Below are 25,684 nucleotides of genomic sequence, written 5' to 3'. Positions count from 1 at the left end.
AATGGTTTTGGGTCTCTCAACTTATAAAGTTACAGTATATCATGGTGCCTGAGAAGGATGCTCCTGTCTTGTTTAATCTTTAATTTGGCTCTTGAGCCATTGGCATCTTCCATTATACAATCTGAAGTTATTAAAAGTTGGTGGCATATCACATTGAATATAAATTATTATTTTATGATGATGATATTAAGGCTATCCTTGATAATTATGCAATGCTAATACCAAAGCTTGTTGAAGTCATACTGCAATATGGTTTACACTCTGGTTATAACATACTAGCAGACTAGACATGTTCCAGTTAATAAGAGATTAGGATTTACAATTTGTACAGACTATAAAATAATACTTGGGTTTACCTCTTTCTCAAAATATATCACAGTATGTTGAATTAAATATGTCTAAATTATAAATGCAATTTTAGCAGATATAATTCAATGGTTATAACTCCCATTAAGTCTTTAGGGCAAGATTAATGTTATCAAAGTGAACATTACATCAAGACAAATGTATATTTTAAGAGAGATTCCAATGTTAACTCCTATTAGATATTTTACACAGATAGGTAACTTAATAAGAATTTTTTTATGGCAGGCTAAAACCCCTAGAATATCTTTGGCAAAGCTGACGTTATCTCATAATCATAGTGGCTTTAACTTACCAGATTTTCAACTATCATTGGGCCTTTAACTTTTTTTTCCCCCAAATGAGACTTTTTATTCTTCTTCTAGTCTTTAGACCCCATTTGGACAATGTGTATAAGACTTTTGAAAACTTGGCAGGTTTTAGGATCCAGGTATACTAAAAAGGAATTTTCTTTTCCAGCCTTGAAAGCTGCCAGGCACCTTTGATTATCAATAGGTAAGAGTTACATTTTCATCCTGAATCCCATGAGAAATTGATTTGAAAACAGCAAGAAAAGTGATTTTTTGGAATGCTTGGGCCAAACACTTTAATCAGATGATTTCTAATGGTTGTTTTAAAGATGCTGAGACACTGCATGTTGAATGTGACTTACCTATAACATTTGTGTAGCAATATATAATTGAAATGTATTAATTAAACACTATGGACCAGATGCTCTAGACGTCTCTGAGGTACATGTAATTTTAAGTTCCTTAAGAGATGCAGCATTTGAACAGACACTAACAATTAAGTTATATAAGGAAATAAAAAATAAAATGAAAGTTAGTATTTGTTATACAGTATATCTGAATTGCTGAATGAAGAATTGGAATATCCAGTTTTGGAGAATCAATGGGTCCATGTGTTAAGAAATGTGAAATATACTTTTGATTTAAAAATGAAATTAATTCATCAAAAATATTATTTTATTTTCTTCTACAACTCAATTTTTTAAAAGGGCTGGGCATTAAATTTTTTAAATTAGTCTCATCCAATTACAATCTTGTTTGGTTTCAAATTATTATATATATATCAATGCAATTTTGGGAAGAAATATTATATTAAAGGATCTCAATATGATGACCACCTATATTTTTAAAACATGGAATTTATTATCTCCCAAAGAGCCTGGGGCATGGCAAAAAGGATAATTTATACAACTGGAAAGAAACTTACTCTCCTAATTTTAAGGAATGGATCCAGGGTATGAGTTTATTAACTATTTTTGCAAAATCTTAGTATTCTAAAATGATAAACTAATGCAATATGTTGCTATATGGTCTAGATTTAATGATAATCTTAATGACTGAATGAACTTTATATTGTTATCTTTAGTTATTATATGGAACTTTTTTCTATTAATATTTTCACATTTATTTAATCACTATAATATATCTAGGTTTTCTTTCTTCACTATATAATCACTATTTATCTTTTTCCTCTCTTGGTGATGTAGTGTTTTGTATGTTTTGTTTTGTTTTTTGAATTTCATTAAAAATGAAATGAAATGTCCTGCTGTAGAGGAAGGGTACTTTGAATCCCTGATCTAGATGCAAAGTCATTTGTGTCCCAGATTCTGATATCGCATAGATTGTGACAGACAGGATAACATAATTCATTTCTATAGGTGGGAGGCTGAGATAACCAATCTATAACATGCCTCCTTCACAGGCCCTTTATTTCTACTCACTGAGCCCTGGGATGAAAGAAGCCATAGAAGGACCCACGTACACATTGCTTCTTTCATTCAACAACACATATTTTGTGCTGTTCCCAAAATAATAACAATACCGTTCACGTGTGGGCCTGAAACTACAACTCTCAAAAAATCTGACAAAGTCATAAGGGGAGCTCAGCTGCCATGGAGACAGAAGTGAGAACTGCAATGTCATCTGACTTCTTTCTGGAACAAATGTGATGCAATGTGTGGTAGATCTTTGCTTACCTTTTGACCAGATACCCCAGGGAGGCCTGGCACACTCTGAAAATAGCAAAATGTAGCATTACAGAACTACAAAGAGACATTTATCTTATTGAGTCCAACCAACGTGTTCCAAAAAGAGCCACTAAGCAAGGATAGAAAATTCAGATTAGTAACTAATCATGTGACCAGTGCCAGGATTCCTAGAATAAGGTTCTCTATGAACATTTCAGAAAAATTCTGTTTACACAGCCAAACAAACTTCACCAAGAACTGTTTCAAACTGATTTTTAAATTCTTCCAGTTTAATCCTATGCAAACTATCAATCCCCACTAAAATTATTTTATTAAGCCCAAATGGTTCTCTTGGAAGGATGATGTGAGATTTTGACTTGACAAATCTCATGGGAATTCTTTGTGGCACAGAATTATTTTTAAACCAAGCCAACAGGAACTGATCACGAAGAGACTCTAGAAATGGGATTACGTACTATTTAAACTGCACCATATTAACTGCAAACTTTCTAAATTATATTGCTGGCTGTAAAATACATTGTACTGTACTTATTACCATCTTTGCTGACAATGCCCAATTAATCAGTCTGTCTGACTGAAAGTTTTTGAAAAAAATGGGGGAATCACCAAATGATCTTTGATCATAAATCCTGCTTGTTGGTTTATTGCCACTTTTTCCTAAAAAATGAATAAATATTGATGCAACATAAACATTTGATTCAATTCCTGTTGTTATGTGCTAGTTTTACTATTGCAGAACAACTGAAAGGTAACTTCTTTTGGTGGATAAGTGATGTTGAAAGTGTAGGAAATTGCTTCGCTTGAAAAACCAGCGAAGCAATAAAGAGCTTTGAAAAGCCCTACAAGAAAGATAAATGTACTCAATTTACCAATTACTGGTTATATCAGCAATGTTTTTTTCTAATACATTGTCTTTGGCTATATAAATATGATTCTGGACATAAATATTAAAATGCATGTTTAAAATGTTTGTGTTTCTCTTTACTTGTATATGTGTGTGTGTACATATAAATTATCGTGCTCCCAAGTTTGCTTTTTTTCTTTCTGTGGTTTTAGCTTTTCTCATTGACTTTTCAATTTCAGTCCTGTATTTTTCTTTTCTTTTGGCATATACATGCACACAGGCTCCCCATAATGAATTTCAGCCTTTAATCTATCTTCATGCTAGTTTCTGCTGAGACTGAATTTCCATATACTATTGTAATTTATCATATCCAATTTTAGATTACGTGGGAGGAGGAAACTACCTGGCCTGGTGGACCAATTTGTCCAGGCACACCGGGAACACCAGGTGGTCCTGGGGGCCCTGGAGGCCCATTGGTTCCTCTCTCTCCTTTAACACCTTCAGGACCCTGTCAACAAAAGACAAATACAGTTAGATATCATGTGTAGGGAGCTATCCTGTGTTCTTTTTTAACTGGCAACAGCTTTGCACATTCTGACCCAAGGGTCTTTTCCAATCTTGTTTTTTGAGAGGCCTTTTAACAAGAGATATCAAGGACTTTGTTGTAGACTCTTCTATGCAGACAACATGGGGGCTCTAATAACTTGCAAGCAACCTCCCACTTATTTCTAAATATTATCCTTACTCTGCTTTCTTGGTCACCTATACACCTAAGACCTCACAAACCCTATACCTTAAATCTAATGCTCTTTCTAAAATGTCTGCATAAAGGTAGAACAGCTTAAAGACCAGGCAGGTTGACTAGAACATTTTTACCTTAAACTCCACCCATGTATCAGAGAAGGAATAGAATATGGGAAGGGGCAAGTTGTGAGAATTGGAGGGTTGAAGCTACTCCTCTCCTTGCCCACAGATTACATGGGGCTATTCTGGACTATCAGAATCTAGCACAAAAACATGTTTCTTTGCGTGCATGGCATTTTCTGTGCACACAAATCTCCATATATTTTACTGCTGGGAAAGTGTATTTATTCTCCTACCTGGCAGGATCACTGTGATTCTGAATGCTCTCTGTAACTGATTACCAACTTTTCCAGGCAGACAACCCTGACGATGCCTTTACTTAAAAAAACAGAATAAAGGCAAAAAGCAAACCTTATGAAATAAACTCAGACATTATCATGGAAAAGTACTTACTTCTTTGCCAGGTATTCCAGCTTCACCTTTATCTCCCTGGATGCATTAAAAAAAAACACAACAGAACTGTAGTATGCACTTTGGGTTTTCTTATAGATAAACAATGAAGTTTTCTTGGATCCTAATATCCATCACTTTGAATTTTACCAACATCCAAGTGCAGTCACCTAACCTTGGGGGAACTGAAAAGAAAATGCCAAGAGGACTTTTCTGTCACACTCCTCTACTGACATGGAAATCAACAAAATGGACTGCTTTCTGGATTCTGCTATCTGAAGGCCAAAATGGACTAGATCTGTGTTGTGCCAATTCCCTAATGTTTCATTACCTAACAAAACACAATATTACAGTACCTAATGACTACTTAGCATATGAAGCGAACAAATCACCAACAGTGATCTACTATTCAACTCAAGCCATAACTGAGAGCGGAACCAGGTTTCTCTTAGATTTGCTTGTTCCTGGCTCTCAAAAGAGCCATACTCCTATGTCTCTAGACATGTACTTAATCTAAATTTTTGGCCTGCCCAGCAGAACCCATCACTTATAAAAATATATATTTAAGAAAACCTCTTAGAAAAGGCCAAGGGAGACTGAACATAGTGTTCATTTCAACACTAGCTCAGTGTTGGGAGGAAAACGAGGCGAGATAGGGAATGAAATTGAGGCAGGCATCTATAAGGAACACTCCTACCTTCTTTTTGGGTGGTGGTGGAATTAAAAGCAATTTTCACAGGGAAGGGCTTGTTTGGATTGGCATGTAGCTCTCAGAAAAACAAGGAATATAGTTGGTGCCTCTGATGCCATTTTCTCAATTTAAATATACCCCAAGACTGTTACTGAAATAGGGGGAAGAATACATGGACCTTTCTTAAGGAATTTGTTTCTAATCTCTGCTTAACAGATGGAAGTTTGGATAAAGTGCTGGGAGTACATAAGGGGAAATTACCTTTCTCCCATCTACTCCTGGAATCCCATCTTCTCCCTGGAAAGTAAACATCTTGTTCACATTTGTATTCCAGATTAGTTTAGAAGCACATGCTGTGATATTCCTTACTATTAGAAGAACTAAAGAAAATTCAGCACATTTTATTCCCTACGCTTCCCTCCCCAATACAGACCCTTGCTGGTCAGGCCTGAAGCCCCACTTCTAGCAGGGGATCAGAGGGGTCAGGCCCAATACTCACATTCTTCCCATTCAGCCCAGGTTTGCCATCTTCACCAGGCTTGCCCTGGAAAAGAAATGTAGGAGATCAGCCAGATAAGGGAGCTTTCACCAGCTTGACTGCAACAGATCCATAGAACTGTTACTAGCATAGGGAGCAAGGAACACGGAGGATGGATGAATCCCTACAGAATATATGACTTTCTTGCAACCAATGGTTAGCAAAATAAACTCAAATTTTCACAAAGAGAAATTGACTTGGATTCTTGTTGAGAAGGCAGCTTCATCAAGTTTTGCCTTTCCCCAAACTCTAATCCAGCTGCTATTTTATGAGACTGCAGCAAAGGGTGGGATAGAAAACAGGGTAATTTTACCAGCCTGGTTGACAGTGCAGCCATTTTGGGCTCTCCTCCTCTTTGAATTTGTTGCATTCTAACCAGTCTTAACAAGACAACCATAAATTTCTGTCTGGCTAATTACCCATGGTCACTATAAAATCTATCGTGCATTAATAATCGGTGCCAGAGTTTTCTTATTTTCCTCCCCCATTCCCCTGCATTTTTTCTTTTGTGTTGCATCCTTTTAAATTGTAAGCCTAAATCTGTCAGATGGAGAATTCAATTGCCAAGATCACCACATGAATCCAACACTGAACAGAATTGGATTACCAATCACTTTAGCCCATGATCACCCTCTATTAATCAATCTTGCTCTAGTTGCCAACCTAAGTATTTTTTAATTTAAAAAGCAAAAAAGGAAAACTGAACTAACACACAAAATATCTTAAGTTTCTGTTTAGGCCAAGATAGTAAGGAAAGTGCAAGAGAATTTTCTTTACATTTTATGGCCGAGCTATACTATCTACATTGTGGGACGATCCATTAACTGAGTGTGGATTCACTAGATCTGTGCAGTGTACCCAACAGCAGAGGGCAGCTGTTCATTGGTTCTGTGTTAACACAGAAGGTGACCACCCTCTTAACAAAAGCTCCTATGGGAAAGTATCAATATGGACTTTCAGCCCCATATTGTAGCATATGGGCAGTTGATGCAGATCAGTCTTTTAAGCACTTAACTTACAGGCAGTCCTGGAGATCCCAGTGGGCCAATTGCTCCAGGAGGACCTTGCTCTCCACGCTGACCTGGCAAGCCCTGTTTTAAAAAAAGCAGACTGCTGTGTATATGCAGAGTAGAAGAGAGATCTTCTTCAAAGATATATTTGGTAGCCAAAATTGGTTATCTAGAACGGAAAAATGTGCCAAGTGAAAGTCCTTGATATGAGAAAGACTGACAACTAAACTCCACACAGATCACCCAGAAATCAATTAAAACAAGAGGAAAAAAAAAACAGCTCATCTTATTTAGGCTTGTCAGAGGTCAGCGAGTTTCTATACTTACATCTCGACCAGGGTCACCCTGCTTTCCTGGATCACCCTAAGAAAATAAAGCAAGGATGCAGTCAGAAGTCAGGCACTAGACCGTGCCTCATGTCCATGTCCATGTCCATGTCATTGTCTTTGACTGTGGTTCCCCAACAGATTTGTTTAAATGCACTTGGTGGTTTGTGCAACTCATTAAACCAAACCAAACTAACGCATACCACATTATGGTTTAGTGTGATATATGAGTCCAGTTGCAGTCTCCTAAAATAGGTTATTTTAGTTCCCTTTTTCTAGGTGACAAATGGCTGCAGTGATAATCCCATAAAATCTTAATTACTTTTGTACAGTGATATATAAGCTTTGATACATTAAAAAAAATCCTATCTTTAGAATTGTTCTGCCTAATAAAGAATGCCATGAAAATAAAAACCTGCATACACAAACATCAATTAATATGCTTCAATAAGCACCAACGATAATTAACTTTTATGATTTGGGACTAACAAGATGATCCTCACTGTGACTCCTTTATTGTGAACTTTGCTATCAGTACACAATCTCCAAAATGGACGCCTCTTATTTCGGATTTAAGCAGCAGCTTCCCACAAACAAGTGACTTTGCTAAGAGTGAATGATTGGAGGTTCTTTCACAACAATTTGCTTTTCAAAATTCTAAGATAGAGTTTTGCTAAGTTTCTGGCACAGTATCCATTTCTTCTGTAAATTTCTTTTTGAATTCTTCTAGGATAGGTAGTTCATCAGTTTTTGGAGGTCATTGGCCCAGATAGAATATCAAAATTTTGCTTTGTCACCATAAAGTGACATTCTGAGGAACATTCCGACTTTGCTAAGAGTAACGCAGCATCACTGTGGCTTAACAGCTTCTAAATCTGGGACCTGTAGTCTTGATGTACCTGAAGGCACCAAGCATCAGACTTACTCTTTGGCCTGAAGGGCCTATTTGTCCAGGTTTTCCATCCAAGCCATTCCGACCATCCAGGCCTGGAGGACCTCGATCACCCTGACAAAAAATTTAAAAGTGAATGAGAAAACAACCATGGCAGCAAGTAGGAAGCATGGGAATTAATGAAATTACTGTTCATGAGACCATGGATATAGGCTATTCAATAGTTCTTACAGAATCCACCTTTATCTGCAGTAATGAAGGCTAGGTTGCTTTTTAAAAAAGAAAGAAAACCAAGGTTCCCCCCAAATTTTGCATCAGGTATCAGATCTTGCATTTATGTAAGTGCAACTTTATAAAAATATTTGGTGGGTTTTCATGGCTCTGGCCAATGTCTTTTCTTTCATCATCTCTTCTAGTGTATAACCAAATCAGAACTCTTACCTTCTCTCCCACTGGGCCTCGATCTCCAGGGTCACCCTGCAAAATGATACAGATGACATCCCACCTAAGTAAAAAATGACTATGTAGACTGGGCATTCTGTTATTCAAAAATTACTGAGGAAGTAGCAGGATTGCATTCCCTTCTGAAGCACATGGAAAGGAAAAAAGACTTACGCGAACTCCAGGGAGCCCTCTGGAACCCTCAATTCCCTGGAAGAGAAAGGAAAAAGATATCTCTGCAGTTCTCTTGTGGAAAGGGAATGGCTGATACCAGTTTCCTAGACAGCAGTCTTGCAAGCCCTCCCAAAGCCTCTTCCCGTCTCCCCTTACTACTGTTTACACTGCAAAGGACTCAGTCAAGCCATTGTTCCATCCTGTGCTCTTCATATTTCGTTTTCTCACTGCATGAGCTTTAGGAGTATACTGATACCTACCAGCATATCCACTTTTCCTAATTAGTGTCTCTCCATGAATTCTTTTCTGTGAGCTTTAGAAGCAGAGAGCTTTCTCTTCCTGTCTGAGTTTGAAACCTGATTGTGACTATTTTCAATTACAAGAAACTCTTTCAATATCAGAGAAGATTATTTGTTTCAGAAGCACACCCCCACCCCAAACCCTGGAGTGATGCTTCTGAGAGGAGGAAGGATCAAAAGTGCCAATGCACCCCCATATTCCTTCCCACAATGTTTAACTGCATGACCAAACAGCTGAACCAGGCACCAGACTTCCTCTGGTAGTTGGGACCTACCCGTTCTCCTGGCAGGCCAGGTAAACCAGCTTCTCCTTTTGCTCCTTTCATGCCATCCTCTCCAGGATCCCCTGGCTCCCCCTAAAATGGAAAGAGACAACAAGCAGGCAAGTAGTTTTACTTCTTATAAACTGATGTACACAAACTAATTTTGAGGTATGCAAAGAATCCCAGTTTCTCTGAGGCCCAAACTAGATATGACATTACGTGCATCTTTGCACGATGGGCAGATTTTATTAAAAATAAATTCCTTCAAGCAGGTGAAGGAAAAGACCGAATAAATATCACAAAATAAACAGCAGTGCGGAAAGAGAATTGGAATATTATTTCCAGATGCTGGGACTATTTAGATTAGGAAAAAATGGCAGATAAGGTGAGATATGATAAGAGTACATAAAAAATGCCCAGTTTGAGAAAGTGGCCGATGTTTTCTCAGAATAGTATACCAGACGTGTTGGAAAGTCACTCCACACTGGGGTGTCTCCCTCCCATATGCCCCAGTGGGAGGGAGACACCCCTCCCATTGGAGCAAATAGCAGGTAGGAAGCAGATAGCAGATTTCAGAAATAAATCAGAGACCGAGAGAAAGAGCAAGGAAACAATGCTTGAAAAATTTAGGAATTAATTACACACACACACATGCACGCACACACGATACATATGATACAGCTGGTTACTGGCATTCATGGGAGCACTTCTCCTTTGTTTTGTCTTTTCTGTAAGAGTATTGGAAAGTACTGAGTGAGCTGCAAAAATACCTAATTATGCTGTGAAACTAAGGGGAATGATGTAATAGAACTAAATGAAGATCTGATCTTGTGGAGTCGATCACTACATACAGGGAAGTGAAGATACTGGTTTAACTATAAATGAAAGAGTTAAGAAGAATGTGAGAAAGTTTGAAATAGTGTCATATAGATTATTGTGAGTGGGCATGAAAGTAGGAATCTATAAGTTGGTAGCAGTTACATACTATACTCAAGTGAATACGTGATAATGGAAGAACTTTGGATGAGTTTTGGAAAAATCATGCAGAGTTCTGAATGGATATGATCTAGAAGACTATATACACTGTATTCTGTTAGGTGACACAAATGGATGGATAAGAATGAGATGACAGAGTACAGAAAAGTGAAGGGAACCAGTGAATATCTGCTTAGAAAAAGGTCACTTTCAAATACCTTCTCAAGTCTTTTCATGGCAAAGGAATGAATATAAATCTAAAAGTATGATTGATCTCATTCATTATGATGAAAGAGTAAGAGAATTAGGGATGGGAATGGTGATGAGAATTTTTGAATGTGGGATTGGACATCTTTTGGTATGTAAAGAGTGGATCTTAGGAAAAATGGGTGAGGAAAGAAAAGGAAGAAATGAAGAAAACTACAGTGAACATAGAAGGGCTTCAAGAAGGATTCCTAGAGGAAAATAGTTTAATCTCTCAGAATGAATGGGAAGTGGATGTAAGAAAGAAGATACAGAAGCTGCTTAGAACAGAATAAAAAGAATTATATTACAGAGGGACACAGAAGTATGTGGAGCTATACTAACGGGATGTATACAACAGATGCTTGGTGGAAAAATGAAGTGAAAAAGGTTGTGGATGAGAAAAAAGACCTGTAAGAGAATGATTACTGCCAGAAATTAGGATAAGAGAAAAATGACTTCTTTTTCTTCTTGATGTATTTTGTTTTCTTTTAATTTTTTATCTACAAGCTGCCCAATGTTGCTATGGAGTTGGTGACCTTGAAATTGAAATAATAAATGAATAAATAAAATATGTACTGTATATAGAGAGAATGGTTGCAAAGAATATAGTCAAAGTGAGCAAGGAATGGTTAACATTAAAAAATAATGAAAATGCATTAAAAATTTGTTGGAAATGAATTTTTTACAACTGGGCAAAAAGGACTAATCCAGGAGCCTCAAAAATTGTAATGAGTGTTTATCCTAAAAGTAATTTAGGATAAAACTGAAGTGGAGGAATGCTGGAAGGGTATTACAGAGATTTGCATTAGAATGATATTATACCCAGAAGAAAGGAATTGAAATGCTATAAACATTCATATCCAAGAAAAATATCATGCCAAGTAAGTAATAAATGCTGTGAGAATGTTGAAAAATGGTGGTGTAAGTAGAGAAAGATTAAAATGTGGATGTGTTTTGCTTATGGAGTAGCTGTGTGGTTTATTTAATCTATGTATGAAGTCTGCATCTGTGCCTGATAATTGGAAGAATGCCATTTCTCTTCCCTTATACAAAAGAAAAATAGCAAAGTAGATGCACAAACCACATGGGAATTAGTTGGTCAAGTGAACTGCCTGGGAAGGCATATGGTAGAATTCTGATCTAAAGTGTATGAAGTAACAAGGAACAAAATTTGGCAAGTGCAGTGGAACTTTTGTTGACAAAAGGATGTGCTGACCAGATTTTTGCCCTTCACAAGTCATTGAGAAACATATAAACATACAGATTTGGTTACTGGAAGTGGTTAAGAGTGGTATATGATAGAAAAGAAACATGTATGAGAATAAATAGAATGTTTAGCAAATTGATCAACACTGAGCCTGGATTAAGACCATGATGCCTTGCTTGTTTAATATACTTATAGACAAATGTATGAGTAATGCTTGTGGCAATGTAAGACATCTGTTGGTGGAGATGTGAATGTGCACTTAGTCATGTATAGAGATAGTGCTGTTCTGCAGTGAACCTAGATAATTTGAAGCAAATAATAGATTGTTAGGAAGCTGTAAAGAGTGGAGCAGGAAAGATGGTACCAGTGAGCCTTCAGGACAATCCACTTGTTCTATGTCTCATTTTATTCTATTTGTTTTATTCATATTCTATTCTATTTTACTTTGCTAACCAATTTTGACTATCTTACCGCCCTGAAGATAAGTAAACAATCATGACATTCTAAACATCATAGTGTTTAACTCAAACTATTCAAGAAAAGACAACAGAATGGGGAAAAGGAAAAATTGTAATAGAACAAGTCCAGACTCTACCCAAGTCATCAAAGCTGCTGAAAAAGATGAAAAAGACAAGGCAAGAAATATGTTAGTAAAGCTAACAACAAAACAAATCCTATATACTTACATCTCAAAATGAAGGGCATGGATTTGAGAATTAATGTCACCAAAGACCAAGGTTGTATTTGGCAAGGAAAATAGAATGAATAATTGCAAGTTATACATGGACAATGAGAAACTAGAGAAAGTGGATGAATTTATATACCTCCTAGAATGTTTATTCAAGAAAGGCCAGTGGGTGGATGAAAACATTTTAAGATGTACAAATCTGATAGGATAGTGGGCAATATGTGGGCTGTTGTGTGGAAAAGAAGTATTTTGAAAGAAGCAAAAATAGCTGTGTATAAGAATGTGCTTCTGCCAACGTCATTATAGAGTCACTTTTGAGATGGAATGAGTGCTTTGTCAAGAGAAATGTAAAAGTAAATTCAGTGCAGTAGGAATGGCTTACTTAACAAGCAAGTGTGGTAAACAAGATGAGATACAGTCAAGAATGAATAGCTACTGAATACAAAAGTGCATGATCTGTAGGAAAGAAGCGGGCTGAGGTTGTTCAGTCACCCAGACAGAATGAATGAAGACTGAATCACAAAATATGAAGAGTGAACAGACTGAGAAGGCAACCAAGAAAGTTGTGGTTGAGTAGAGTTAATGATATCCCCAAAAACACAGGTGAGGTTAGGAGTAGAAAGAACAAAAATAATGTATGAAATGGTGTGTGGATATAGTACAAGAAAAGAAGTTTTGCAAGGATAGAAATGTATGGAGGGAATAGAGTGAATGGTGTTGGTATAAACTAGATTAAGCTATATTTCTTCTTCTTTTCTTATCTCATTCTTTTAATGTTTTTAGCTTACTATTCCTTACTCCATTAGCACTACACATCCTGAAAGGAAATAGGATGATGGGTATTTATACATGTCTTGTTCACATCTGATAAGCATTTGGGAGCAAATGTCTGTCTCTGCCTTGCAACAGTTGCCTTGGCCCAGAAGTGATGACCAGAGTCTTAGCACAGGACTCTCTAGTGACAAATATTGCTTTGTAACTATAGTACAATGCAATTTTAGTGTTTATTAGGTCACCCTTGTGTGAGTCATCAATCACTAATGCTCTTAGGCTGCTTTGGACTTAGTATCAATAAAAACCTTGCCTGGATTTAGTAGAAGTATACTTATTTCCAACATTCACCTGGCAGAGGTTATGGCTATTAGGAACATCTCTTTCCATGTTTGATGTTCTAGGATTGCATCAAGCAAAGTTTCAAACAAGGTTGGAGTTACAGCCCCAAGTAATAGTTGGAGGTCCTATGATAGGCACTCCTGAATAATGAGTGGCCTTAGTAGAGAGCCCAATGCCCACCCCCACTTTAGGAATCTCTTGATGTCAGGATGGGCTTAGAAATATTTACTGCTCCCCAATGTTAGCACTGTAGAAAAAGCTGACAACTTTTGCTGGAAAGCCAGGGCTTGGAGAGATGGAAATTGATGTAATGAGGTTTCCTTCCTTTTGGTTCATCTGCCTTTCTCATAAGTTTACATATATATGCAAGATATGGAAGCTTTTGGGGATGCTAGGACAGTCTGCATAGTTTTATCACATCCTAGGCTTGACAGACAGACCCATTCAATCTCCAGGAGTGTAGTTGTAACCATTTGCTATCTGGGTGGCTGAATACCCCATGGCTTAGCCAGTCTGGCAATACCATGATTGGGATGTGACAGCCCTAACCAGTACCAGTACCAGTACCAGCACCAAGTACTGGGCTCTCCTGAGCCAACTGAGAACTATCAATATCAGCTCTTTTTTCTAGTCTCAGACTAAGTTGAAACAATCTTAGTGCACATAAATTATACGATGTCAGTCATGTGAGTTTATCTTTAGGACACTTACATCTGAATGGGTCTAATATTAAGACAGATTTGGATTTAGAGTCTATGTTCCAGTTCTTCAACCATATGACATATCCTATCATTGTGGTCATAATAGCCACCATATCTCTAGCTGAGAACTTGATACTCTCCAGACTAGCAACCTTGAAATGAGTGGCTTGGCTAGTTTGTTCATAACTTGTCTAAGCTTGTCCCTATGCTCAGAAGGAATGAGATGAGTTAGCTGTTTGGCTGACCGGATAGCAGTCCTGGCAAAGAATTGAGATAGTCAGGGAGACTTCTGCTGTCAGGACTCTAACCCCATGTGCTTTGCCCTGCGGATATTTTCTTTTTTTTGGGGGGGGGGGGAGAAGGGCACTAAGTAAGCCCAAGGCAGCCTAAGAGCATTTGGTGGGCAAGGTCATCCCTTGCTGACTGAAGAATCTGCCACTTTGTCCCAGTGACTTTGTAAATTATTCAGGTAAGAGAAACCATGAGGTGGTGTTGCTAGCTACAGCTAACACCCTACCCTGCCCTTGGGTTTAAAAAGTAGGGGTTTGGTTAATTCATACAGAGTCTTGCTACATTTTCTTAAGAAGCTGTGGGAAGTCGGATTTTTGGAAAAACCTGGAGGAACTCCCTTCCTCCTGTCTGACTGGTCCTGAAGGAAGCATCTAAGTCATATGCAATCAGGGGTGGGCTTGGAGCTCCTCCTTGACTTGGTTGCCTGGATCTTCCCTCATGGCAACCCAGGCCTCTAATGAAGGGAGGGAGAGGGAGAGGCACTATTTAAGGTGATCTGTGAGGAACAATATGGCAAAATGAGAAGACCCAGTGATGTGCCACTGGAGGCTAGGCCCCTCACTCAACCCCAACTGAGAGAGAGATTGTCCAATACAGATATTGAATTGCTGTCTGGGATCTTGTGGGCCATGGTGATAATATCATGCAGAAGAAGAAATGGAAAATAAACAGGGAAAAGAGAAGAGAAAAGGAAGATCAATCAGTTTAATTGATTCTAAAAGGGCGCGAAGCAATGGAAACCCCGCCTCCTGCGCTCGCCAGCTGGGCTCTGCTCTAGGAAGGAGGCTCTGGCAAACCACTTCCGAAACACTTGCCTTGAAAACTGCAAGGACTCGTCCAAGCAGTCACTGCAGAGTCGGTAACGACTGAGCGCAGATTAAAAAAAAAAACCATGTGGCTGGTTGAAGAGCTCACAGACATGCATGCTCTCCAGAACTGGGAACTGAGCTATCTCTTTCCATAGGAAGTTATATTAGAAGCTTCTAGTCTTGCCTCCAAAGAAAGTAGGAAAGATATCCCACTGTGGAATGCCCTGGCTTCATTATAGGAGAAAACCTGACTGTATAGAGAGCTAGATTGTAGGAAGCAATAATAAATTAAAAGCTGTGATTAAAAATGTGGCTTGTACTATCAGAAAAAGCAGTGGTGGCAACACATTTCCATTATTTTAAAAGGCAAGTAAGTTAGTTTATGGAGGATAAGGCAATCAGTCAACAGTCATAATGATGTTTACAAACTTCTTACCAGATCATATGCATGATGACTGCAAATACCAGCTACTGGATAACAATGGCCCTGCTTGTAGGCTTGCTATGACTATCTGGTTGATTACCATGGGAAACAAATCTTTGGCCTGATCCAGCATATCTCTTCTGAATGTGCTCTAACTTTTTGGATTGGAAGGCTACCTCCATTAGCGTTAAAGAGGAAACTCTCACAGTGCAAATAGCAGAGGATGACTTTCTTCAGGAGTGCAACAGTACAGGAAAGGGGCTACCCCTCACCACAATTGCTGTGATCTGGATTACTGCTATTCTGTTCCCAGGCAATGCTATTTACTTTTTAAAACAGCCTTTATAGTGAATGCAGGGGGAAAAGCCTTTCAAGCACCATCTCTTTCTGGGAGTGCTGTTTTGCCTTCTCTCTGCCAGAAAGGTGCTTGCAATCCACAGATTGGAGTTTTTCCACAGCTCTTCCCAAACTGATGTTGGAACTTCATAGCAGGATTACCTTTTCACCTTTTTGCCCTCCTCCTCCAGCCTCCACACCAACCTGCAGAGCAGAGAAGAAGTAGTAGATCAGGCATGTGCAGAATCAAGAGTTAAAGCAAAATACTGGAAGCAAAAAAGTGCCACTTACAACTTGGCCTGGAGGCCCTGGCTCTCCCTGCAGAGAAAAGAGGACAAGAGAGGAGCAAAGATTAAAATATGAAGTGGTAATTTTATAGTGCCTGTAATATGCTACTTTTTGCTTATGCGTGACATTATACACATTTAGTAGGTAGAGAGATAGCTCTTATTTGGCCTGTATGAATCATTGGAAGCACTCCTCCAATATCATTTGCTGCAATGTCTAATGATTGCCCAGATTTTTGCAATTCAGGCATAGTAAACCAAGTATAGGACCCCAAGAGAAACCACAGAGGAAGAACAGCATGGAGGGAAGGAGGGAGGGGACAACCACTACCATGTTTACTACTACTTCCTCCTCTGCCACTTCTGGGTCAGCTCTCACCTCAGCGGCAGCAGGTGCTACAAACAGAGCCCTTGGAGCCTGGGCCAGTGATTGTTGCAGGCCACGCTCTACCTTTCTTTGTTTTCCTCCACATTTTGTGTAAACTAGAATAAGCGTATCATACCTGGGTTACAAAAATCTGGATAGCTACTAGACAGCTACAAAGAGATAGATTTTTTTCTACAGTGGTAAAGAAGCAGATGTGTGACCCTCATGTTTTCCCTCTCTCATGCTCTCCATTGCTGCACTCTGGGTGGGCACTTGGAGCCTGGGGTTTCTCGCCAGGGGCAGGCATCTGAGAGGTATGCTTTGAGGTCCACAGAGCTCTACTTATGCCCTGCCCAGTAGAAATGAATTCTTGCACCTGCACTTCATGATTTTAAGGAAGAATCCAGAGGGGCTCTGTGCTTGTGAGTGAATATCTTCTCAAATAATTTGCAGAGGTCTATTCTTCATACATTTTTAAATATCTCTATTACCTAACAGTCCTTTCCTGTGTGGGAAACACTTGCTCCCAACTTGCAGCTTCAGTCCTTGCAACATGGCTAAAAGAAAAACAGAGGCCTACTGCTACCTTCAAAGAACATGCTGGGTCTGTAACTATATTTGTTGTCAGTCTCAATATATAGCAATCTGGAGACCAAATAGCAGATTTAGACTGGGTAGAACAAGCTTCAGTAAGAAAAAGACTCTCTGAAAGTGGCATAGTGACTTACAGGACTCCCCCGATCACCCTTTAACCCTGGTGCTCCAGGGCTACCCTGTAAAAGAAAAGAGCTATTTTGTAAATTGGGCAAAGCTTGGCAGTCAAGTTCTGCAATGCCATTTGAAAGTGGGAATGTGCTCTTACATTTCTCCCATCTTCACCTGGGTCCCCCTGGTCTCCCTTCTCACCAGGAAGGCCTCGGTTGCCTGGCAGGCCCTGTGAAATCAAAATAGAAATGAATGTGGAATCTGATAATTTCATACCTGGAGACATCTTTTCTTGGAAGTGGCTCATCAAGGATGGGACTTGAAAAGATGATGATGCTAGAAAATATGTATCAGTCCAAGGGAAGCTGGGATTCTCCAACTTTATACAAGATTGTGGGACCAGCAGATTATAATAAACCTTCAGTCTATAGGTTCACCCCTGTGAGCAATGCCAATCCACATGACTGATGCAAACATCTCAACCTTTCAAGCTAGATGCAGACAAGAACTATAAAGGAGGAAAGTATTCTTCAATTTCAAAGTTCTGGCTCAGGCAAGAAAAAATTCATTTAATTGTTTGCTGTACAGCCAAACTGCAGAGATGATGCCTGGTGATTCAATTCATAAAAATATTAAATGTGATATTTAGAATCATAAACTCAGCATACATAATCAGTTGAAAAATATAATTTCCAAATGGCCTACAAAGGCAGCCCCATGCAATGCTATCCAATCTCTCTGTGTCTACAACACTACTTACAGTTCTTCTCATTTTATACAGAACAACTTGGGTTGTACTTCTGCAATACTTACCCGCTGACCTTTCTCTCCAGGTTTCCCAGATAGGCCTTGCTCACCCTTTGGAAAAAAGAGAAAGCAGTAAGTAAAATAAAAATTAAAAAAAGAGCATCAGAGTGGATAATAAGCAAATTGAGACAGTTACTTACAGGGGTCCCTTCCTCTCCTTTGTCACCTCTTTCACCCTAAAATCAACAGCAGAGAAATTACTTCTATCATTTTACACACACCCTGTTTTCAATTCCCACTACAGTGTCTGTGAATATACTCAATGCCCTTACCACTGCAATCTAACAGGTCAGCATTTCAAAAGGAAATTACTTGCTACAAATCTACCCTTGGCATCTCTTTCTGCAGGTCCATGGAATGGAAATTATTTTATGCAAACTCTTCAGTGAAGGATGTACCCTGCAGGCTGCAGCTACAGCATTTCTTATAAATGGCCATCCAACTTCAAGGCATGAATACATGTATGCCTATGAAAATGAACCTGACCCCCCAGGAAATACGCTCTGCTAAACAAGTTGGATTGGAAGAGTCTATCTTCTAGTGACCTGAGAAGAAATTACTCCAGTGTTTAGGAATCACTTCTGATCCTCAAAAAATCCGATGCTCAAAGATGATATGCTAATGTTGCCATTACACTCTCTTACAAGGTCTCCATGGAAGTCATGTCCTTGTAGCACTATCAATTTTGCTATAAGACATGGTTGAGGAATTCTCAGCCAGTTACAACATTAGTCTATAATATTTGTGAATGAATTCACCGAATCAGATTCTGACTAAAGATGGGTTATAGCTACAGTACTATTGACATATAAATACACAGTTAAAAGAATATAGAAGACAATATGGGTTTATAAATGAATATTTATGTTGCTAGATCCCAAGTCCAACAAAAGATATGGTTGTTCCTTTTCCTACCTCTTTTCCTCGTTGGCCAGATGGTCCAGCAGGACCTGGTCTTCCTGACTCTCCCCTCTCCCCTGGCTCTCCTGGGTCACCCTAAGGAAGAGAATCATCTTAAGGGGGGGGAAATAAACCAAATACAACAGAATTCTGAAGCAGACTAATCTACTGTCTAATATGCAGTGAAATAACCTGGAAAAGTTAGAAGGGGCTTCTACCCACTTTGACCCATTATCTGATTACTTATAGATACAGCAGCCCCACTAAAACATCCTCCAATACTCTAACAAAAGTCTAGCCTGAAAGTAACTCAGGGCATTCAACTAGATCTATAGCTGATGTAGAAGCCAGGATCTGTAATGTGTCCGGCTACTGCTAACATCTCTCCCCCCCTTGTAGCAACAACTTGAGGAATGCTCCCAAACTGTCCACCTAGCCCTTCAAGACGAATGTCACTTTACCCAAGACTGGTTATGTATCATTACCATACCCATGTAAGACCCACCCACCTAGCCCAGAGCCCAATCAACATCCTTTTGCTCCCTTCCTCCAATGCACAGTAGTCACCTTTGGGCCAGTTTTGCCAGTCAGTCCAGTGATCCCCTGAAGGAAAAAGGAACACAGATAATTAGTATGGTTCAAATGATTACGTCGGGAAAACAGACTTCTGCATAAGGAAGGCTGTTGCATAATCACTTTTAGGCAAGGAGTAAGAGACACTCCAAAAAAAAAGAGTGGAGCTTACCTATTACTTGCTGCAAGGATACATGCCCTGCTCTGCATTCTGTAGTGAATGCATAGACAGACGTGGCCCATATCTACTATTTGTACAAGGAGAAGTGATACTTGAGCCTTCTTTTATTAGACCTGATGGAGCTAGGAGCCAAAGCATGGCACTGATGTCAGCTCATTAAATTAAATTAAATTAATTTTTTATATTTAATTATTTTTTTTTCCTACAGGGATCCCTTCCCCTTCTCAGTGAAAAGAGGGAAATTAACAGAGTCTTAAAGATGTACAGCTGGCATGAATGTAGGACTGACCCTGTCTCCTTGTTCTCCTTTTGGGCCAGGTGGTCCAGGGACACTAAAACCAGGAGACCCCTGAAAAAATGTAAAAAAGCAAATTCAGAATAGAAACACTTATAAGGATGTCATATATTCATATATGTATACCCATATACATGAGTTACTAGTAAGATATCATCTTTAAGATCAGCTTCACAGATATTGAGAAGATCTGGAAAATGTTCTGTAATGAAGAGAAATTGAATCAGCACAAAGGATTTTTTGGGGCGGGGGGAAAGAGAGCTTTAACCTTTAGTGAAATTTTGCCTGGTTGGAAGGATCTAACAATGATATTGCTGAACTGAAATATAGTCTGGTGAAAGATTTGATTAAATGGTGGCTGAGATATTTTTTTATCAGGTGAGTCTGAAGGGCCCAATTTGGAAAGAAGAAATATATTCTCCACTCTATCAGAGAAGAATCATCATTCCATTCAATCACAGAAGCCAACAGTAACTTTCACAGTCATCTGAGCCTGGTCCTCACTTTTGCTCTCCAAGGCAGATGGTCATATAAGGTAATATCAGGCTATATCTAAAAGTGAAAACAAGCCCTGACAGTATTTGAAGTGGTCAGGATCTCAGTTTGCTGCTCAGCAGGAAAAAAATCAAATTTATCAGGCTGCATTTACATAATTAGTGTGTTATGATATTTCTCCATAACCAAGGACACTCACACGTTCTCCTTTGTTCCCAGCATCTCCTCTAGGTCCAGGTGGACCTTCAGGTCCTGCAACGCCCCTCTCTCCCTGAGAAGGGGAAAACAATCACAATTTAAATGTTCCATAGTGGCATGGCAGTACTCTTGCTTCCCATATATGTAAGTTAAGCACTGCTTTTTCCTAAACTGTTATCAAATTACAGGAATCAAACTACTAGAAAAAGGAGAGCCACAACAGTCTCTTGTAACAGTTTATTCAAGCCAACTCCCCTGCTACAACCAATATAAATTAAAATAGGATATTCTACACTGTCTGTTCCTCACATCTGTAACAAGAGATTTGTTCCTGTGCAGTTACCTTGTCTCCTTTAATTCCTGAAAGGCTGGAAGCCTAGAAGAGATATAAAAAAGATAGCTGCTGAGTGCTTTTCAGATCATATTCCAGAAATGCAAACTTGCAGAAGGCACTTCCTATCCATCATTATCGGCTATGTACAAATAGCTGTATGAACATAGCTATTTCAGGACAGATGGATAGTGAAGTTCTCCATCAGCCAGCTAACTTGATCAGATGAAGAAGAAATGATGGAATAATGGGCTTTGGCCAGCTCTCCACTCATGCAATAATAATCATGTCTCTCAAGGAAGATTCAGTGGGTTCCATATGAACGTCTCTGTACTTACAGCCCAGCCAGTATGGCCAATGTTCTGGAAAGCCAAAAACTGTGGACTGGTAAATTCTGAATGGCCACAAGTTCCTCATCCTTGACATACGTGGAATACAACTAGGCTACTAGTTATATGATGTACATGAAATATCTGTGCCCAAGTGAAGTTTAGGTAAAACTGCCTTGCAAAAGCATAACAGATTATATCTTTACAGCCTTTTCTAGACTAGGAATTAAACCACCAGAAAAGAGAAAACTAGGATAAAGATGGAAGTTTTTTTTACCCACCCCCGTGTTTACGGTGGCTGTTTACAATGGGACACTTACCGGCTGACCAGGTATACCAGGCTCTCCTCTCTCTCCCTATGGAAGAAAGTGACACAGGAAAAGTGTTTGGGCAGCCCCAGATGTTTAAGTCTTCCTGTAAGGGTTTGCCACAGTTGATCCCCACTGATGCTTTTATAAGCTCATTGCATCAGGCTTCACTCACTTTACTCATTAGTAAGATCACATCCTAGTTCTACTAGGAGTTGATTCATTATGAGCAATGAGGTGGACTCTCAGGAATCTGAGAGTAGAATTTAATTCAATCCATAGTATTTAACACTGTTGTGTGGGAACATTTCATGTTAATTTGTATCTCAGTAAGCTCTGCACTATTTGTGGCTCACCAGATACATTTTCAGTACTCCAAATGACTGATAAATCTGAGCCAATTTCATAGTAATGGGAACTGGGACATAGTATTAGTGCAACCAGAAATAGTCAAAAGCAACACAAGCACTCAACTATTATGCAATATTATTTCTACATAAAGAGGAATGACAGGTCACAATACTAATTCCTTTCAGCTTTAAGAGCCCTGCTATGTAAGTACATCTCTAATATAAATTAGAGCATTTGCAATAGGTCCAAGAATCCTTACTTGTTCCCCTCGAGGCCCAGGTGATCCTTGTAAGCCCTATTCCAAATTAGAGAGAGAGAGGGAAAGAGTTATTATTTGGGATAACTGTGGATCTCATACTAGGCAGTAGTAAGAAGAGGAGTTCTTGAATTCACAGCTAGGCAAATAACGGCTGAATCATTGGCCAACATTAGGAAGAATCCTTACTGAGGGATGATACAGACAGGAAAGAGTGTACCTGAGTAATGATAGGATTCAAGGTGATTCATATATTTTTATTATTGCACAACTGAACCACAGCCATGGGATTACTTTTTTGATGTCCGTTATGATGGGCAAGAATTCTCTTGGATTTGGCCCTGAATTTGCAGATTTCAGATGAACCTAGATCTAGAAATCTAAGTTGCTACTGAAAAGCTGCAACTGATGGGAAAGAGGAGGATATAATTTGAAATGGAGAAGTATCAAGTAGGAAGTATGACCAGTCCTTCCTAAAATCACTGATTCCTCTTGGAAATCATTCTAGGTCCCCACCTGTTTTTCTTCTGAAACAGCAAAACATGCTTGAAATCTCTGGGAGAAAAAGGAAGTTTGCAGAAGAAAACAATGTCCATCTTCCACTTCTCCATTATAAATCATACTATCTCACCATCATTTGCAATTGTCCAATAGAGTTCCTTATCCCAAAATAATAGATTCAACCTTTAGTATAGCAAATTGAGACACAGTTCAACATGTTTTATCATTTCTCTAACTCCTTCTCCAGTTGCTTCTTCTTTGACTCACCAAATCACCTCTGAGCTATTGCACTCACCAAGAGAGATGAGAGGGGTAGGGTTGTTCCCTATTGTCCTCCAATTAGACAATAATATTTGACTAATAAGTCCAAAGTCAATCAGCACTTCTGTCCCACAGAAATAGAAACTGTTGATTTATGTCTAGATTTTCCAGCATTATGAGACATTGAGATTAAGAAAACTCTCATACTCACATCTCTGCCAGATGGACCAGGACGGCCTGCGGGACCTTGTTCTCCCTAAAACAAACAAAAAGTACTATAAACATGTAGTTTACGTGACATGTTCCTCATTTTATCATCTGAACAAACCTGTCAGGTAATTTAGGCTGAGACCCAAAGCTTTCTTAGTCCAAATCTTAATTTTTAGCCACTAGACCATGCTGGTTTTCCCAGAGAAGCCTGTCAAAATTACTAATTGGATTAAGTTACTCCTTGGATATAATATGGTCAATTCAGAATGAATATATATACCTTCTCTCCTTCAGGGCCAGGCAATCCACGTTCTCCCTAGAAGAGAAAAGTAAATTTTGCAAAAAGTACATTTCAGGCCAATTAAGGTGTCAAAGTGTTCAGCGAGTATCCGTTCTTCTTTCGGGATGTTTCCACTGAAACACAGTTAAATCCATTTTGTTTCCATAAGAAACATACTACAACAATGACACCACCAAGCTTTATGCTTTCCTATTTTGCTTATTCAGAAAAATTCTGAATCCAAATGAAACCCTTTCCACTCTAAGGATGGATCTCAAAATAAATCCTAAATGACATTCTAGGGACTCCAGTTCATAAACGTTTGAGAGAACACATAAAACTCTGCCTGGATGCCACCAGTGCATTCAGTTCTACTCTAAAACAATGAATTTATCAACAATATTTTCTTTGAAAAAGTAGTTCCATTATCATATGGAAACAACAGGAACAGAGTAGCTATAGCACACTGACATAATGAGAATAAGAATAATTTATGAAATTTATATGCTGCCCGACTCCCAATGACTCTGGGCGGTTTACAATTGTTAAAAAACTTTTAAGAACAAAAAGTAATACAAAAAAAATACAAAAAACAACACAAGGTAGAAGAACAACAATGGCAAAGAAAACAAACCCAGAGGGGAACAAAAAGGAAGAAAGACGAGTCAGTCATCCTCCCCAAAGGCCTGGACAAAGAGCCAGGCCTTCAGGCTCCTCAAAATACTACTAGGGTGGGAGCCATGTGAATTTCAGGGGGAACCTCATTCCAGAGGGCAGGCGCTGCTACAGAGAAGGCGTGCTTCCGGGGTCCAGATAGATGCACAGTTTAATCAATGGAACCCGGAGAACATCAACCTTGCTATCATATGGTAACAATAGGAACAGAGTACCTATAGCACATTCACATAATGAAAACCCATATTAGAATGTAAGATCCCATAAGCTCTCATGAGATTTTGGCGTTCTTGGGAAAGATCACCAAATCTTGCAAAATCTCATGTAAGACTACAGTTATTTGTTATAAAAAAGAAGCTTAAAATATTACTTTAATTTTAATGTAATTTTGCAGAATGACGGGATCAGATGCTGACTGTCTTGGGTACAGTATTGTCAGCCAGTGTAGTTATGAATAATGGCGGCAATAGCCAAATAGTCCCAATCAGATTGTATTATTCCCCTCTTTGCAATGGGAAGACCAAGCTGGCCAGACAAAGAGCAACTGCAGGAAAACTTCTGGAGCCCCTCTTGATAAGAAAATCATTAGTGTTTTGTGTAAACTGCATTAACCAGCCATCAATTGTTATATAAGAAGTTATGAGGAATCAAATTATGCAATTCACACATATACAAGTTAGCCCTTGACTTGAAAACTTGATCCAAACCAGTTGCATACTATCTTCCATCACTGACAGGAACTTAGTTCAACAGCACTGCTCCACTCAAATCCCACCTTCTCTCCTGATGGTCCAAGTGTACCAGGCTGCCCACGGTCTCCCTATTACAGGAAAAAAACAAAAAACAAAAAGCAGGTTTTAGAAGCACCAAGAAGTACAAATAATTCATGAAAGGATAAAAATTGTAGCTGTAAATTAAAGGTTTATTTTTTAAGGATTCTCTAATCTCAGCCACAGGAGAAGGGAACTGAATCAGAATTTCCTATGAAGAAAAAAACAAACAGATCTCCATATCAGTGCATTAACTGAGCCTTCTGCAGAAAATTTCCCCAGAAATGGGTAGCAGCAAGTAAAAATGAAATGCATATAGCTGCCCACTCCATACAGACAGAAGATCTGTGTGAACAGCACTTACCTCATTCAGTATAGAATAAAGCTACATCAGCTAATTTCTGTCAATCAGTGTGTTAATCAATGTGGTCACCCTTCTTATTTAAAAGTGTGGTGTGGGCTCAGTCTTCCAAGTCTAAAGGCAGCACCGACACTTGAGCTACACCTACCTTGATCCCTTGTTCACCTGGAGGTCCTCTGGGGCCCTAAAGAAAACAGCAAGAACATTTTTGTTTGGGGGGGCAGTGAGCAAATTAATACACATTTCTCTCTTGGGAGTAATTTAACCATTCCTTTTGAATTCAAGTAATAAAGAAATTGGGAAAATAATGTGTTGTAACGGTGAATCCTGATGTTGGTTTACTGTCCATATTATTATTTAAT

The 25,684-nt window shown here is 38.8% G+C and overlaps 1 protein-coding gene across 1 annotated transcript in view; it reads right to left on the bottom strand.

Moving 5' to 3' along the window:
- COL7A1 (collagen type VII alpha 1 chain) overlaps positions 1-25,684 on the bottom strand; it is a 137,018-nt gene that overhangs the window by 49,750 nt on the left and 61,584 nt on the right. Inside the window, exons 44-71 of the mRNA XM_025175014.2 lie at positions 25,471-25,506; positions 24,967-25,011; positions 23,517-23,552; positions 23,238-23,282; positions 22,268-22,303; positions 21,670-21,705; positions 21,033-21,065; positions 20,691-20,762; positions 19,991-20,050; positions 19,515-19,550; positions 18,963-19,043; positions 18,188-18,223; positions 18,054-18,098; positions 17,398-17,469; positions 17,264-17,308; positions 16,173-16,199; positions 16,044-16,085; positions 9,104-9,184; positions 8,530-8,565; positions 8,356-8,391; positions 7,948-8,028; positions 7,024-7,059; positions 6,706-6,777; positions 5,648-5,692; positions 5,410-5,445; positions 4,461-4,496; positions 3,607-3,711; positions 2,348-2,383 (exon numbers count right to left, since the gene is read on the bottom strand). Of these exons, the coding sequence (XP_025030782.2) occupies positions 2,348-2,383; positions 3,607-3,711; positions 4,461-4,496; positions 5,410-5,445; positions 5,648-5,692; positions 6,706-6,777; positions 7,024-7,059; positions 7,948-8,028; positions 8,356-8,391; positions 8,530-8,565; positions 9,104-9,184; positions 16,044-16,085; positions 16,173-16,199; positions 17,264-17,308; positions 17,398-17,469; positions 18,054-18,098; positions 18,188-18,223; positions 18,963-19,043; positions 19,515-19,550; positions 19,991-20,050; positions 20,691-20,762; positions 21,033-21,065; positions 21,670-21,705; positions 22,268-22,303; positions 23,238-23,282; positions 23,517-23,552; positions 24,967-25,011; positions 25,471-25,506 (1,383 nt within the window). The remainder of the gene's footprint in view (positions 1-2,347; positions 2,384-3,606; positions 3,712-4,460; positions 4,497-5,409; positions 5,446-5,647; positions 5,693-6,705; positions 6,778-7,023; positions 7,060-7,947; positions 8,029-8,355; positions 8,392-8,529; positions 8,566-9,103; positions 9,185-16,043; positions 16,086-16,172; positions 16,200-17,263; positions 17,309-17,397; positions 17,470-18,053; positions 18,099-18,187; positions 18,224-18,962; positions 19,044-19,514; positions 19,551-19,990; positions 20,051-20,690; positions 20,763-21,032; positions 21,066-21,669; positions 21,706-22,267; positions 22,304-23,237; positions 23,283-23,516; positions 23,553-24,966; positions 25,012-25,470; positions 25,507-25,684) is intronic.

This window comes from Python bivittatus, unplaced genomic scaffold (assembly GCF_059951505.1).
Source record: "Python bivittatus isolate LINGU-HERP-01145 unplaced genomic scaffold, Pbiv_v1 ctg000080_np1212, whole genome shotgun sequence".
In the NCBI taxonomy this organism is placed as follows: domain Eukaryota; kingdom Metazoa; phylum Chordata; class Lepidosauria; order Squamata; family Pythonidae; genus Python; species Python bivittatus.
The sequence above is the reverse complement of the archived record's forward strand: the minus strand, read 5'-3'. Positions and strand labels throughout refer to the sequence as shown.